Source organism: Myiozetetes cayanensis, unplaced genomic scaffold (genome assembly GCF_022539395.1).
Source record: "Myiozetetes cayanensis isolate MyiCay16 unplaced genomic scaffold, myiCay2020 scf4, whole genome shotgun sequence".
In the NCBI taxonomy this organism is placed as follows: Eukaryota; Metazoa; Chordata; class Aves; order Passeriformes; family Tyrannidae; genus Myiozetetes; species Myiozetetes cayanensis.
This window is the reverse complement of record NW_026087631.1, coordinates 41,949,960-41,967,224: the sequence shown is the minus strand read 5'-3', so window position 1 is coordinate 41,967,224 and position 17,265 is coordinate 41,949,960. Positions and strand designations below refer to the sequence as shown.

At 40.1% G+C, this 17,265-nt stretch overlaps 1 protein-coding gene across 6 annotated transcripts in view; it reads right to left on the bottom strand.

Annotated features, from left to right (window-relative positions):
• Nucleotides 1-14,289: 14,289 nt before the first annotated feature.
• Nucleotides 14,290-17,265, bottom strand: part of GHR (growth hormone receptor) — a 155,550-nt gene continuing 152,574 nt past the window's right edge. For all 6 annotated transcript variants that reach the window (XM_050328481.1, XM_050328483.1, XM_050328484.1 and 3 more), the window contains one exon: nucleotides 14,290-17,053. In XM_050328481.1, the coding sequence (XP_050184438.1) occupies nucleotides 16,091-17,053 (963 nt within the window). In that variant the 3' untranslated portion in view covers nucleotides 14,290-16,090. The remainder of the gene's footprint in view (nucleotides 17,054-17,265) is intronic.

Sequence of the window (17,265 nt, the reverse complement as noted above, 5' to 3'; positions counted from 1 at the left end):
ATATTCCTATGCACAATTGTAACCATAACAAAGAATATTCCTTTTTTAAAGTTTAAACTACTTTTGCATGTGAAGCTAAACTTCAGCCAGCCTAAGATCTTGCATTTCCAGGAAGTACAATGAATGCCAGAAAGCCCAAGCAAAATTTATCAAACTATTGGATGATATAGTTGAGTTTGGAATTTTTGCTACAACTAAAAAATTAATGTGAATCCACTTTCATAGCAGAATGATGAACCAGGAACGTATTGATGCAGCCTCTGTGGATGCTTTAATACTTAACTACTCAGGTTTACTTACATATTTTCTTATAAACAATGTGTGTTAAGATCCGTGATAGACATTGCAGCACATAAACCTTATTGTAGAATTAAAAAAACGGTGTTTTGAAAAAGACCCATATAATTCCAGATTATTACATACAATTCCTATTCTTATAAATTCTACTTAGAGAATCTTCAACATATATTTGCAAGATGGATCTGAAATACACAATATGGTTGCTTCTAAAAATATTTAAACTATCTCTGAACATCAGGCTCCATGAGACAAAAATTCTAACAACAGATAAACCGAATGGTCCAAACAAAATCATCACTTTTGTGTGATAATGTGTGAACAGCCTTTTCACAAATAACAAAAAATTACAATAAGAGAGATGAAGTAGAAGATAGAACGTGTTCATTATCCAGAAACTGAACAAGTTTCCAGACAAAAATACTGGCAGCACAGTCAGGCTGGGATAGTTAAATGCACAACAGTAAACAGGAACAAAAATTACGTAACTGAATTATTTTCTCAGTCATTCAATATTTACAAGCCTTTATGTGTATGTAACTTCTTTACCAAAGCAGTAAGATACTTATTCTGTGTGTTTCATACTCTTTTTTCTTGTACCCACTCTTTTCTCAGTGACACTACAACTAATGAGACTAAAACTACTCAAGCTTTCTTTTTAAATCAACAATTTTTCTGAATATAGGTAACATTAAAGAATTGATGCTTCTAAGTTAAATTAGTGGGGTTTTGTTGTTTGGGTTGGGTTTTTTGCTTTTTTTTTTTAACTAAGTTAGCAATCTTGATGAACTTCTAACTTACTACAATGCAATGATTTGTTAAAATAGAGTTTTAAATATATATTCAGGACATTCAATTTTTAAAAACAATTACACATCTTAATATTCTATTAGCTGATAATCTAAATGTACTCTATGAATAATATCAAGCCCTGACCTTTCCAATCCTTATCATGGGCAGTATCTTGCATTTGCCAATCAGCATTAGTTATTTTTGTTATACTCCTAAAACTGTGCTCTACCCTCCAAATTTTGACTGAGGATGGGAGTTCAGGGAGCTGCTGTGTCATATGCTGTTTTTTGTTTGTGTGTTTCCTTATCCTATGGCATCATTTGTTTTCTCAGAAGGCAGGATGTGCTCAGCACTTGGCAGCATTAGGCAACAGTGCCACTGGGAACAAAACTCCTGCTGAACCGAAACAGTAAATTAAAAATAATGTTGTATTATTAATGCTGTATTTTTCCAGCAGGAATATTCATCACTGTTATTTTTGTGCATATTACTATGACACACGTTATGTCTTCCAAAGGCATTTCTGTTCAGCCTCCCACCCCTGTTTTGAACTATGATATTTATGCTATTGGAGGAAAAACCAAAGATTTAAATTTTAGTTTTGACTGCCATAAAACTAACACCTTCTTTTAATCTCTTTTTAACCCTTTGCCACCCATGCTTTTTCAGTATCCTTTTTTAAAACTACTCTAGCTGGTTATCCCATTTTTGCCCCCATTTTTTCCTTTCTGTGGCAGGGAAACCTTTATTTTAAAATATATATATGTTTCTACATATTTTTTTTAAAGTAGGTGTTATTTTTTAAGTTCGTATCTCAGCTGAATGTAGTAGCTATTCCATACGAGGCTTTCAAACATTCCCATGGTTTTCCAGACCCCTCAATCCCGCCGCGCCCTCACAGCTACCTGAGGGAGCCGGCGCGCGCCCCGAGGGCGGGAACACGGCCCCGCCGGCGGAGCGTACCACTGCTGGCCCTGCAGGGGGCGCTCACCTCCCCCTCCCCCGGCCCCTGATGGACTCGACCGGCCCCCACCCCGCTGCAGCCTCCTCCCAGGTATTTGTGGAGAGGGAAAGGGTGCCCTTTGAGCCTCCGCGCCTCCAGGATGGACACTCCCAGCTCCCTCACCCGCTCCTGGTAGGATTTAGACGTGCCCTCTTTAGAGAGAAACAGCTTTTAATTTACTTTATGAACCTAGGACTGGTAAATGCCTGTGGTTGGAAGGAACGACGAAAGTTTGGGGGTCCACAAAACCTCTTTTTAAGTACGTTACACACTTGGCAGGGGAGTTGGTATGTTGGTCTCTGACCTACTATATAAGCACATGACAGCGGGTTTTGGATAAAGGGATAACGTGAAAAGGGAGAGAGACGAGAGAGAGAGAGAGAGAGAGGGAAGGAAAAAATAAGACAAGGAAAGGGAAGAAAAGGAAAAGAAAAAAGAAGAGAAGGGAAGAAGGAGGAGGGAAGGGAAAGGGAAAGGAAAGGAAAAAGGAAAGGAAAAGAAAAAGGAAAGGAAAGGGGAAAGGAGAAAAAAAAAAGAAAAAAAAAGAAGAAAAGAGAAAAAAAAGAGAAAAGAAAAAAAGAAGAAAGAAAAAATAAAAGAAAAAGAAAAGGAAAAAAGAGAAAAGAAAGAAGAAGGAAAAAACCTAATTCCACTGTTGGCCAAGATGATGGGATGTCCAGGGTCTTGGGGATGCTTCCCGGCCTTGTTGGGGGTGCCTTTTCACAGATAGGTTTTGGCACCCTGGAAACAAGTTTCTCACTTCCTAGGCAAATTAGTTTATCACGTGCAGTCTGTTCTTTCCGACCTTCCTGGAAATGAGTTGGAGGCTTCATCTGTCCTGTGTCATCTTGTTCTCACCCTACAGTCCATGGCCAGTTCTTGGTCTCTGTGCTGTGCTGTCTTGTGCTTATCTACAGGATCTAGAACAATGAGGTTCATCCCAGAAGAGTGATGCCCTAACTCCACACGGCCCCCTTTTCCAGCCACATCGTGTTCTTTTTTATGGTATGGTATTACTAGCAATCCTTGGTTGGCTCCACAGCCAACCAGCTATCTGTTTTTGAGACACACACATTAGCCCCTTCTGAGGTTCTACACAGTACAAATCAACTTGTCAGAAATGCTTTCTCAGATGCTCTGGTTTTTGTTGTAATAAGGAAGGAACATGTTACACCTTGAATGCTTTTTTGTACTGTCCTCACAAGCAGAGCTGTCTGCTGTGCAAATCAGAAGCTGTGGGGGCATGCAGGACCTTTCATGCTTGGGCACATCCAGAGAAATAACAACCTACAGTCATGGTCACAAGTGCTGCTTGCAGGCAGCTGCTTTATCGGAATGTCTGCGGGTTGGTTGTGTCCACTGGGACATTGACACAGACAAACTGATGAAAATAATTTTCATGAATGGAAGATCTGCAGCCGAGATACAAGGGAGGGAAGGACACAGTGCCAAGAGCATCATGATGACAGATACTGTCATCTCCCAGTGAACTCAGTACATGCTACTCATGTTTTGTAGCTCACTTTCCCTGCTTCATTTACCAGTTTTTAAAAAATCAGTTTCACAATTTGAGTTGTCCCTGTAAATTGCAACACCCCCAAAAATCTGTTCAAAAGGTTTGGTACTTAAAAAGAAAATAATTCCAAGTTAAATGAAGTTATTTTTTAACCAAAGCAAAAGGCTGTGCTCATCTTACACCTAGAAAAAGGTGCATGGTCACTCTTTAAGATAGAAACCCCCACCAAACTCTGAGTAGTGAGCATTTTAATGCACACTAAACCACACTATATTGCCCAGAATGGTGTTTGTATTATTTATTTAGTGGTGGTGTATTGTATAGGTTACATTCACATGATGACTGGGAATGAAGACTGAAATCCAATTCTCACGATTAGACAAAAAATTTTGCCCTGTGGCCATTTGAAATATTTGAAATAATGCTCTGCTAAATGACCTATATGTCATTTAAATAAGTAATATTTAAGTATAAGACATACAGGTAAGTATGTAATTCGACCACTGGGAAAGTGATTACTGTGAGCAGGCTGGGGAAAAATGCAGAAAAAAAGAGAGTTTGAGGGAAAAATACATGACAAGTTTGGACACAGAAATATATGGCTCAACATCTGTAAGACAGGGGTAGAACATTTAGCTTATAATACATTTAGTAGTATTTAAAATATTGAGGTTTAAATAGTAGGCAGTTTAGTACTGCAAACTTCCAAGACATGAGATTTTTTTCTATAGTTCATTTACACTTCATTATATTTTTTTTTTGGTCTTTTTATAGGTTAGTAGCTTCTCTGGCAAGACAGTTGAAGAGTCTGGTGCTCACTGACATCCGCTGTGTGTTAGACCAGTAGGGAGGTCTGCAGAAAGCAGCAGGTTGTTTGTGCTGCTGTAAGAATACAGTGCAATTGACAGAGTTTCTAATACATGCAAAACACAGATGCCTTTTATTGCTCTTTTGAGCATTCCTGTACAAGAAACTTCTGTGCCAAAGTTTGTATTCTGACGTGACATTATTTCTATTCTGATTCTCACAAACAGCATCATCTTCGTACATTAAAAATCTTCTGGTTAGACATAGGCTTGAGTAGTTATTTACTGATCTTCATGCTGTTTTGATGGTCTTTAATACCCTCCTTTGCAACCCCAACCGTATCAAATCTATGTGTCACATTCATTTACAGAGTTAAGGTTTGCAAGATTCAACTCAGTTTGTAAAATTATTAGTTTTGTCTTTTTCTGAAGAGCACATGGAAGGAAGAACATCTGTTTTAACCTGCTAGAGCGCTCATCACAGTGTTTAACACACTTCAGTGTCATGCTGCAGAGTAGCTTAGTAAGATGGGTAACTGTATAATTGTATAATTATTGTATAATTGTATTATCATGCATCTTGGGCATTATCATACTGGTTTTTTATGTTGTATTCCTCATGATAAAAAGATCTATTTTTCTGTTTTATGATACTAATGCTATCCGAAGGGATTTTTCATATAAAAATACCCATTTCTCTTGCATTCTCCAAAGTGGTCTGTATCTGTCCAAAGGATGAAAACATAGAAATATCCACAAATACATACATGTTTATTTATGTAGGGGGTTTTGTGACCAAATTTTGGTAATGCTACAGGGGCAGCTTCTCTGAGAAGCTGCTAGAAGCTTCCCCCATGTCCAACAGAGCCAATATCAAATGGATCCAAGACAGGCCTGCTGCTGGCCAAGGTTAAGCCAATCAGAGATGGTAGTAACACCTCAGTGATAACCTATCTTAGAAGGAGAGTTATTGCCCAGATGTAATTGCATCCAAAGAAGAGAGGAATGAGAATATCTGACAGGAACAACAGTGCAAACACCAAGGTTGATGAAGAAGGAGATGAACGAGGTGTTCCAGGTGCCAAAGCAGAGATTCCCCTGCGGCCTGTGGTGCAGACCGTGGTGAGCAAATCCACCCAAGGGTGATGAGGGAGCTGGTGGAAGAGCTAGCCAAGGAGCTCTCCATCATTTACCAACAGTCCTGGCTTAGGACCTGGGGAGGTCCCAGATGATTGGAAGTTGGTGAATATCACATCAATCTACAAAAAGGGCCAGAAGAAAGACCTGGCACACTATAGTCCTATCAGCCTGACCTCAGTGACTGGCAGGGTTATGGAGCAGATCATCCTGAGTGCAATCACACAGCACCTATGGGATGGACAAGGGATCAGACCCAGCCAGCACGGGTTTAGGAAGGGCAGGTCCTGTCTGACCAACCTCATCTCCTTTTGTGATCAGGTGACCCACCTGGTGGATGAGGGGAAGGCTGTGGATGCGTCTGTCTGGACTTCAGCAAAGCCTTTGACACCATCTCCCATAGCATTCTCCTGGAAAAGCTGGCAGCCCCCAGCTTGGACAGGGACACTCTGTGCTGGGTTAAGAACTGGCTGGAGGGCCGGGCCCAGAGAGTGCTGGTGAACGGGGCTGCATCCAATTGGCGACCGGTGGTGTCCCCCAGTCCTGTTTAATACCTTTATTGATGATTTAAATGAGGGGATTGAGTCCACCACAAGCAAATTTGCAGATGACACCAAGTTGGGGGGAGTGTCGATGAGCTGGAAGGCAGGAGGGCTCTGCAGAGGGACCTGGACAGACTGGAGAGTTGGGCTGATTCCAATGGAATGAAGTTCAAGAAGGCCAAGTGCCGGGTCCTGCACTTTGGCCACAACAACCCCTGCAGTGCTACAGGCTGGGCACAGAGTGGCTGGAGAGCAGCCAGGCAGAAAGGGACCTGGGAGTTTGGATTGACAGGAAGCTGAACATGAGCCAGCAGTGTGCCCAGGTGGCAAGAAGGCCAATGGCATCCTGGCCTGGATCAGGAACAGTGTGGCCAGCAGGACCAGGGAAGAGATTCTTCCCCTGTACTCAGCACTGGTGAGGCCACCCCTGGAGTGCTGTGTCCAGTTCTGGGCCCCTCAGTTCAGGAAGGATATTGAGGGGCTGGAGCAGGTCCAGAGAAAAGCAACGAGGCTCGTGAAGGGTCTTGAACACAAGTCCTATGAGGAGAGGCTGAGGGAGCTGGGGTTGTTTAGCCTGGAGAAGAGAAGGCTCAGGGAGAGACCTCATCACTCTCTACAACTCCCTGAGAGGAGGTTGTAGCCAGGTAGTCTCTTCTGTCAGGCAGCCTGCTGGAGGACAAGAGGGCATGGTCCTAAGCTGTGCCAGGGGAGGTTTAGATTGGATATTAGGAAGAAATTATTTACAGAGAGGGTAATCAGGCATTGGTATGGGCTTCCCAGGGAAGTGGTCTCTGTCCCTGGAGGTTTTTAAGATGAGGCTGGTTGTGGCACTGAGTGCCATATCTAGTAACCGTGGTGGTAGTAGATCAAGGGTTGGACTTGATGATTGTAGAGGTCTTTTCCAACCTGGCTAATTCTACGATTCTATGAGGCAGCTGTGCCCCTGCAGCCCATGGAGGGCCATGGGGGTGCAGAGATACACCTGCAGCCTGTGGAGGAGACCCACACCAGAGCAGGTGGATGCTCAAAGGCAGGCTGTGACCCCATGGGAAGCATGTGCTGGAGCAGATCTTGGAGGAATATTCAGAACTGTGGACAGAGGAGCCCCCACTGGAGCAGGTTTGCTGGTAGGATTTGTGACCCTGTGGGGGACCCACATTGCAACAACCTGTGCTTGAAGGACTGTGCCCCGTGGAAGGGGACGCACTCTGGAGCAGTTAATGGAGAACTGCAGCCCATGGGAAGGACTGACACTGGAGAAATTTGTGGAGGACTGTTTCCCATGGAAGGGACCCCAGGCTGGAGAAGAGGAAGAACTCTTCTCCCCAGGCAGTGTGATGAACTGACTGTAACCCCACTCCCCATCTCCCTGAGCTGCTGCAGGGAGGAGGCAGAGCCCAGGAAGGAGGGAGGGGTGAGTGAAAGGTATTTTAAAGATTTATTTTACTTCTCATTGTCATGCTCTGATTTTGTTAGTAATAAATTCAGTTAATGTCCCCAAGTTGAGTCTGTTTTGTCCATGATCGTATCCAGTGAATGATCTCTCCCTGTCTTTATCTCAGCTCATGAGCTTCTTTCTCCCCTGTCCAGTTGCAGAGAGGAGTGAAAGAGTGACTTTGTGGGCGTCAACCCACCACTTATTAAGTAGAATACATTTAACTAGATAAATATATAAATAAATATGTATGTGCAGGGGCAAATATACCTGCTAAAACAGTATCTGTAGCCATTAAAATAACCTCAGTGAAAAGAGTAGTTTGCATGTTTGTTACCTAAGTATCAGGGTGGGTGTTTTTAGGGAAAAAAAAAGTTCACTTACTTTCAGCGTGTGTTTGAGCTGTTATTTTCTTCAGAAGCAGAACAGAAATGTTCTTTCTCAAGGTATTTTTTCCTCTGTTCTTTTGTCTTTTTACTTGTCAAGGGATGACCTAATCTTTGTTTTATATCTTCAGTAATTGCAAAAAAATAATAGGTTAGCATTAGTGATTATGGTATTATCAAAATACAGGCTTTGTTATTTGTAATAAGAGAGTGGTAAGCAGCAGTAGATTTCTAATGTTGCTTATATGAATACCATTCTATTGTAATCTTAACAGTACTGTTCTGAGATGCAGGACAAATTAAAAAAAAAAAAAGGTAAACACTAGTTAAGTCAGAAATTAAACCTCCTAAAATGTGTATCATTCAGTGAATCTATAAAACTCCCAATTTCATAATTCCAGAAGGAGTGGTTAGAGTCAGATATAAAAATCCCACAATCTTCTGTGTAAGCTGTATCACAAGCTCACCTTAAAATGGCTTTTGTTTGCCTTGTGAAATAACTTCCTAAATTACTACAGATGGAAAATCACTGTATCTTGCTGTCTACAAGTCTTTGTAGGAAGATAGGAACACAGAAATAGCCTGTGTTCATCTGCAGCATAACTTTTAATAAAATATTAGCCATATGGCATTGAAGGTAGCATGTTCCAGCACTTTGTTGCATAGACAGACTGCTACGTGCTGTTTCCAAGAGGAAAAAAGCCCTTCATATGTCATGAGAGTCTGAGACCTTGGCAGTCATTTAGCTTGTCATATTTTTGTTTTAACCCAAGCAGGAGTGAAAACATTAATTTGTGGAACAGCTTGCTGCTCTTTTCACAACCTTTTCTCATAGGACAGGTCCTCCATCTCTCTAATAAACTTGGTGGCTGTCTTCTGGACCCAGTTCAATAGGTCAGTATACTCTGACCTGCTGGCCATGGTGCTTTTGACACAGCCCAGGACACATTTGGCTTTCTGCATTGTGAGTGTACATTGCCAGTTCATGTCCAGCCTCTCATCCACCAGCAATCCCAAGTCCATCTCATCGGGGCTGCTCTTGATCTGTTCATCCCCCAGCCTGTGTTGCTACCAGGGTTTGGAAGTCGGGTGCAGCACCTTGCACTTGGTCTTATTAAACCTCATGGGATTCCCATGGGCCCACTTCTCCAGCTTGTCCAGGTTCCTCTGGATGGCATCCTTGTCTTTTAGATGAGTCAGCAGCACCACTCAGCTTGGTGTCATGTGCAAACTTGCTGAGGGTGCAATTGATCCCTTCATCTATGTCATTAATGAAGATACTAAATAACACTGGTCCCCGTATGGAGCCCTGAGGGACACCACTTGTCACTGATTTCCCTTGGGACTCTGAGCTGTTGACAACTACCCTCTGGTTGACCTTTTTTTACATTTTTAAAGAATGTACATAACTATGGTAAAACGGAAATCAAATACCTAGAGACTAAATAGTCAGCACCTTGAAGTCACTTTCAGACTGAACATAATGATGCAAAAATGGATTGTTGAAAAGCTTGAAGTCACTAGTATAATTTTCTTCTCAAAAGATTTTCACCTTGCAAATTACTATTTATTATTTATACTGCAGTCCTGTCAGCATTCCAATAATGCCAAAACTCTGTCCTGCAAACCATGGTGCAAGCCATAGTAAAATCCTTCAAAAAACACCAGTCTTTGCTTGGAAGCACTTAGCAGATAGATATTCTATCCGGTTTAAATAGGATATGACAAAGATGACTGATGAAGCTTAGAGATGAAGAGCAATAACAAAAGGAGAACGAAGTCAAGAGAATTGTGTTGCTTCCTGGCTTTCTAAGTAACCTAGTTTGTATTTGCTTTCCCAACTACATCAGATTTATCTTTCTGTGAACATACTGGTGGGTCAAACTGTAATAATTTCAATTTTAATCACAATTATAACAATTACATTCTTATAATTTATTTGTAATTCTGGATTTCTTGTGCTTTTTAAGTAATGCTGAACTTCTGACCTAGTTTTCTTGCATCCCTAAAAAAGTCAGGTTGGTATTGAGTGTGTGAACCATGCAAATGTCTTTGTATGTGTCAGATTGGCAAGGAGTATATTATCTTAAATACATGGATTAAATACATGTTTTGTTAGGGACTAAGTTCTCCAGAGATTATCAAATCTTGTCTTATTCATCCTATATCCAAAACAGTTCATTTGGACAGTATTTTCTTTATTTTCTTACTTTTCTCTCCATTGACTGTTAGCCCTTCTCCTGTGGAAGTTAAACAGTGGGGGGTAGTCTTGTGAGAAAGGAATGCTTGTGCCTAAAGCATCTATACTATGGAATCAGGAATATGTAAGACACATATGCTTCTACTTTCTTGTGTTTCTGTTTATGACAGTGCTCGACTCTCAGTGCATTTTGCTTCTAAATACTCATTTAATACATTCCTGAACAAACTAAATTCAGAAGGTTGTTTTAACTGATCAACTGGTGATTGGTGGAAATCAGCTAATTAATACTACTGACATCCACAAGAAAGTCAGACAAGACTTTGCTGTTATTTACACTATAAAAGCAAGAGCCCATGCATTCCTCAAGCTTTTTACAAAACAGATAATTTTTGCCTAGTCTGTTCTTGTCATCTGACTATGACTACAAAGTGTACGATGTGCATTTTCAAATACATTAGGTTTACAAATCTAATTACAGTTAACACAAAGTTGCACAGTCTTCCAGCAATAGTTTGGCTCAGAAAATATAATTTAAAATTTTCATGGCATTTGAAGGCACTAGTAAATCTTTCTCATTCCGTCAAAAATGGACAAAGGAAGAATTCTAACACATAGCTAAAAACTTAGCTTAAGGAACCCCACACAGCTAGGCCACAGGTGGAGGACAGGATGCTCATAATAATCGTAACATCACTGGTTAACAACCATGCAGTGCTCAGATGTCTGTTGAAGAAGGGTTGGATCTACTCATTTGGTAGCAGTTTTCGCTAGGAATCATTTTGTCTTTGGTAAATTTCCAAGCTTGTGCCTTACTCTTCCAGACAAAGTACATTTAGTTGGCTCACAGAATTAGTTCCTGAAGGAGTTTTCCATTCAGAAGGGCAAGGTCGGTATTTCGTCTGTCATTTGAGACCATAGCACCGTACATGCTACACGGATAACTGCTGTGAAATAGATCTGAAAATTTAACTTCTTAGTATGAGAGACTTACATGATACTGTATGGTTCTGTACTTTAGTCTTTCTGGTACAATGTCATAAGGTTTAATATGCAAGGGACATAACATATAAAAGACATATTCTGTTAAAGTTACTACCAAACAAAAAAACTTGACAAATCAGTTTCCTGGCATGTCCAGGTCTCAGATGTCTCTTATGGAACAAATTTCATTTTCTTTAGTATGAACTCAAAAGCAGACCAAGGGCAATAGTGGAAGCATCATTTGTAGAATCTGGGTTGGGAAGCTACAGAAAGTTGTAAGCTCTTCATTCTTACTCCTACCAAGCCTTCTGCAGACTTTTATTTCTTCCACTTTCAAGAAGGCAGTTATGTTCTCTCACAAATTGCCACATGGTGTGGAAGGATCCTCTGCTTTTCCAGATTAATTTCAGGAAGCTCATGTATCATTAGTCAGCTAATTGTCATGTATTAGGATAAAGAAGTTTATGCTATGCCAAAGAAATACCAAATACTGTAGTGATAAAAAATTAAACCCATCAAAGAGTGTGTCAGTTTACTAGATGCATTGGTTTTAATGACTGCATCTGCTTTTTATGCTAACTCCTGGCAGCTGCTCTGCTGTGTGTGATTCTCTAACACCACTGGTACAGTTTCTCTTCCATCTGTTTCTGAATGTTGCCTACTCTAATAGCCCTGATTGGAGAAGATGAGGAAACACTTGCTCAGTACAATTATGCCAGAGTGTTTAAGTAGTGTACTAATCATGGAAATGGATTTGGACTCCGTCTTGCTTCTGTGTGGCCTGAGGGCATGGTTTCTATGGCAGTTAAATCACTTACTGTGTATGCAATTAATAATGATTAGTCAGAGAGAAGAATTTGTACCATAAAATTCCATTTAGACATAGTCAGTTCCAAGAGAGAACTATATCCACTGGTATCTCCTCAAAGTCAATTGACTATAAAAGCTGGTTAAGTTCTTAACAATTCCAGTATCTTGGTGAAATACATATTCTGAGTTAAACTGAAAAACTGATACTGAAAAAGTAATATTCTGTAGTGTTTACCTCTTTGCCAGATATCCAAGTTTGCACTTCTTTAGTAAAAACAGCAACATGCTGCAAACATTTTCTCCCTTTTCCTCTAAAATCAGGCAGTCTGCATCACACACTCCTTTTTATTTGTCTGGTAATGTGGCCTTTGAGATAACACATCTCAGTGTAGGAAAAAAAGTTGCCTGTGGCTAAATGTCATATGATTTTAAGTTTCTCTTTGAACCATAGCATTTTTTCCCATTCTTATAACTATGCTGATGCATACATAAACTAATGCATACCAAACTGTAACAGTAGAGTGTTCCCAACATAGACTGCCACTTGAAACATTTCTAAACACATGGCAAGTCTATAGAGCACTCAACTCTTCTTTAATACTCCTACTATTTTTAAATGCAAAGTATACCTTTGATAATGTTAATTTTCATTCAGAAGGAGTGAAGACCTCTCATATTCTCACCTCCTGTATCATAAGTTAGGAAAAACATTTCACCCTAAGTAGTAAAGAAGAGTAGTGTAAATCTCTACGTTTGACAAAATTATTTCTTATCTTCATGGCAACTGGTATAAATGGTGATGTCTACATAAAGCTATGAAGCTTTAACAGCTATAGACACCCAAAAGCAAAGTCTACAGGGAGAAACTGTACCAGCAGCACACAGTGGATACTGCAAAAAGAAATTGGCAAGTGCTTGTAGTGGTTGACTCTGTTAAGGAACATGGAGGTGCCCATCTATCGCCCTGACAGGGAGTTGCAAGAGCTGCGCTGCCTTCCAGGAGTAAAGATCGGAGATGTTGCCAAGAGGGTGCCACAATTTGTCAAGAACAGACTACTTCTCTTTCATGTGAGCATGAATGACAATGCAAACCAGAGCCTAGGCAGAACCAAGTAAGACTATAAAACCTTGAGGGTGCAAGTGCAAAAATATTGGTGCCCAAGTTATCTTTTCTTCCATTTTTGACAGGAAAGGGTGCAGCCAGAAGATAACCCATAATGCAAATCAACTTCCAATTTCATGGCTGGTGCTGTCATGAGGGTTTTGGCTCTTATGACCATGGGGGACACTCTTTGATGACTACAGTCTGTAAGGGGGGGATGGGATCCACGTGTCTAGAAGAGACAAGATAATCTTTGGTGGCAAACTGGCTAGTGTGTTAAGATGGGCTTCAGACTGAAGGACCTCGTGGGTGGGATCCAGAATGGCAATGCTCACATCAATGTTGCATCCAACTAGGAAATAAACCAGACTATCCAGAGCAGTGACAAATGTTCCTTAGCTGCCTCCCAGATAAGAACCAGAAGGCCACCTCAAGAGTGTGTGTGAACAGAAGGCTGAGGAGGGATCTTATTGTATACAAATTATGTTAAGGGTGGGTGTGAAGACGATGGTGCCAGACTCTTTTCAGGGGTTCTCTTTTAGTGGTAACTTAGACCTACCTAATACAAAGGGTTTACATTTCTGGACCTGGGGATGAATTCAACTACCAAAACAAAGGCACCTACCATCATTCAGGCTTTTAGAGAAGACAGAATCTACACAAGACCTGTAACCATTCTGGACCAGGACCTGGAGGCCTGATTACTTACCTTAAATGGCACTTGATGTCTTCGTAGAGGAACAGATTCCTCCCCTTGGGGGCTTACCCTTGTTTAGTTGGATTTCTGCAACAGTCCCCTCACTACCACTAGTGAGAGAAGAGAGGCAGTGACAAATTACCAAGTTACACACTGGGAAATTCTCAGGATACGGCATTTTCCATAGAGGCAGACTATCTGATATTTCAGAGTTCTTACACTGCTAGATTTTAACTATCACTACAAGTAACTATGGGGGGTTGTCAGAATTTGATCTGTGGGTTCAACTGTAGGTGCTAATCTTGAACTTACCTAGTTGCAATCATATGCTGTGTCAGCCTCGGACAAACTGGTAACACATGTCTTTCAGTGCAGCATGTCCTACCTCTCCATCTATAAACTTGCTTCTCTTTTTAAATACATATCAATCAGTGAAAACACTGATCTCATTAGGCATTATTTCTATACTACGGGAAGTGGCATTCTACTTTATTCAATGAGAAATACTTGATTTCTGCCAGTAAAATCTCTATTTTCCATTAAAAAAATTAACTACCCACAAAAAACCACATTGTGTCCAGATAGATCAAAGACAATACATTTATTAAACTTTGAGAAAACAACAAAACACTAACATAGGGAAAGTTAAATAGAAATTGAAAGACACATCTTCTGACCTGCATATCATGGCTTGTGTGACCAGTAAAGTACCAAAATGACATTCTGAGTTTGACTGAGGTATTTATAACTATTTTTGGCAATAGAAACAGAGTAAGAAACTTCTTTCAAACACACACAGAGGCATTACTTGCATTAGTGTCTACCATCTACGAAATTTTATATGAAACTAAATAATGTAGCTGTTAGAAAAATATAGCAGCAACTTAGCAGAATATCTAATGCACATTTACCATAAAGTACGTGCTAAACTTAAAAAACCCACCCAGTAGTTGGGCCCAGTCCTGTAGCACTTGGTCACAGAAAGAGCATCAGTGAGTTCAGTTGGAGACATCATAAGCAAGACCTGCATTCGCTGCACATCAAAGGCTTCTGAAATGAATGTCCCTACTTGCTTTCTAAGAAGAACCCTGCTGTGATGAAACCATGGCCTAGGAAGGTAACTCCTGAAACAACAAAAAGCTCCATCAGGTTCTTAACATATGTAAGAACAAAGTGAGCTTTCCTGACAAATTTCAGTTTCCTCTCCCTTCCTTCCGAAAGTCTGCCTAACGCAGTCAGAGGAGGTGCTGTTAGGCTACAGAAACAAAAATCATGTTTGAACAATACTGCACTTAATCCCCTTGTTCCACTGAAGTATTTTAATTCTGTTATAGCTTTAAAATGAACTGCTGGCTAACTGCTGAAGTCCTTAATTTATTTATTTTTTTTTTAATCAAGACTTTATGTGGCACAAACTATTAAATGTAGTGATACCTTTGGCTGTAGAAAGGCTTCAGAGGTTGGTCAAACATGCAGAAACTATGCTGCCAAGTCACCAGAGTTTATTCACATATTCTCAAAAATGTATAGTTGCACAGTGTTTAATACTGTGGTCAACAAAATTTTGCTTATAAAAAGTGTATTTTTCTTAGCATTAACTAGAATCTGATGAAGAACAGAATAATTTGCCCAAATATTTTGTATATTTTAAAGTTTTATACAGAACTTTAAATTGCATGTATATTTCTATACTAGTTACCATAAGAAAGTAATAGAATTCATTCCTTTAAGCTTCTACAATATTTCAAAATTTCTCTACAGGTTTCTTTGGAGGTATAAAGTGGCTCTGTAAAAACTTTTAGTTGCAAAAAAAACTTTCATAAAACAGAAAACTCCTTTTTAAGACTGCAGCAATTACATTCCTTAAATGGGTCATCATAATTGAACTACAGTGTGTAGGGTAATAGAAAATATTTGGTTTTAGGACTAAAATATTAAAATATATTTTATTATTTTTATATAAATCAAAATAGATGTGTTATTTAGTCAAGCTACTTCTGGTTTTTCACCTATATATGATCAATTCCCAAATATTGATATAAAGATCTCTGCCAACAGCACAGTTTTTTTCTATATTCTTAGACTTTAAATCACCTGATTTTTAGCTTTATCAAAATGCACTGTATATTAAACATAGTAATTTCAATGTTTAGTATCACAAAAATCAACAACCACAAGAACAAGACAAAACAGCTTCAAGACAAATTCATAGATAATATTTACAGAACACAATAGGAATATTTTGATGTATATTTCATGTTGCAACATTTCAGATAAAATTATAGGAACCACAAGAAACTTTTAGACTTCATTTTGGTTTCAGCATACAAGCCCAAACTGACTCTCTGCTGTGAAATAATGCACACACCTAGTCAAAAAAGAGCTACGGCATGATTTTGTTCAGCTGGTCTGTGCTCACGTAACCACAAGACATGTTGAATTCCTTGTCTGGCACTGGCAGTGCAGTTGCATTGAGCACAAGGCCTTGTGGAGAGTGAACGATATGAATAGATGTGTAGTCTGGGACTGGCATCTCTGAACTTGGGGTTTCTGCTGTTGAAGCTCCAAGATTGACACCAGTAGTGGTAAGGCTCTCTGTGGTGAAGTAGGCATCGTCGTTACAGCTTTGTTCCTGAACATGTGGCTCGTTCTCTTCGTGGGAAGTCACAGCAATACACTTCTTCACATCTGCTTCACAGAAATAGGTGTTGTCCGTGGTGAAGTTTTGTTCTGTGCATCCTTCACGCTGTGCTCTCCCCACCTTGGATTTCTGCCCTGGTGAAAGTACAACCCTGCCCGCTGGAGTAATATCACTCACTTGTGCATAAAAGTCAGTATTTGTCAGTGAATTCTGGTTACTTATCTGGGGATGGACCGATGGACGAGGTGAGTCAGCGCTGTCTGCAAAGGGTGGCCACAGCTGGATGTTTTCAGACTGAGTATTCATATGCCGGTGTTGGGTGTCTGTATTGGCAAGGCTTGCAAGTGACTCATCCTCATCTTTTCTATCAAGACACAGGAGATCCTCTTCCTTTTCACTACCCTTTTTGAACTGATCGCTATCGGAAATGGCATCACACGTGTCGCTTGCACTGAAGTCTGTCTCTGGAATATCTGGTTCACAACAACTGGCCCGTCCAGAATCATCATCCTTTGCTCCCAAGCAACTGTGAGATTTCAGGTGATCTTCACTCAGGAGCCTGTCGGTATCTGAGGCTCTGTTCTTCTCATCAGGGTCTTCTATGTCCAACTCAATAAATTCAACCCACAAGTCATCATTGTATAGCTTTGTCTTGTAGTCACCATGGCTGGCTAAGATGGAGTTCACTTCATCTAGTTTTCCCTTCTTTAAAGCAAGAAAAATATTTTTATAAGGGAAATAACAAAAATGCTTCTACTTTTTATGATATTAATTTACGTAAAGGTAGCTGTAGCTAATGTTATAATTAAAAAGGGCTTTATCATTGTTTTATGCAAACTAATTATGTGGCAATTCACCCCATGTCAGAATTTTCTTCTACAGAATTTTTCTGCCTGAGACAACAACTGTTATCTGCT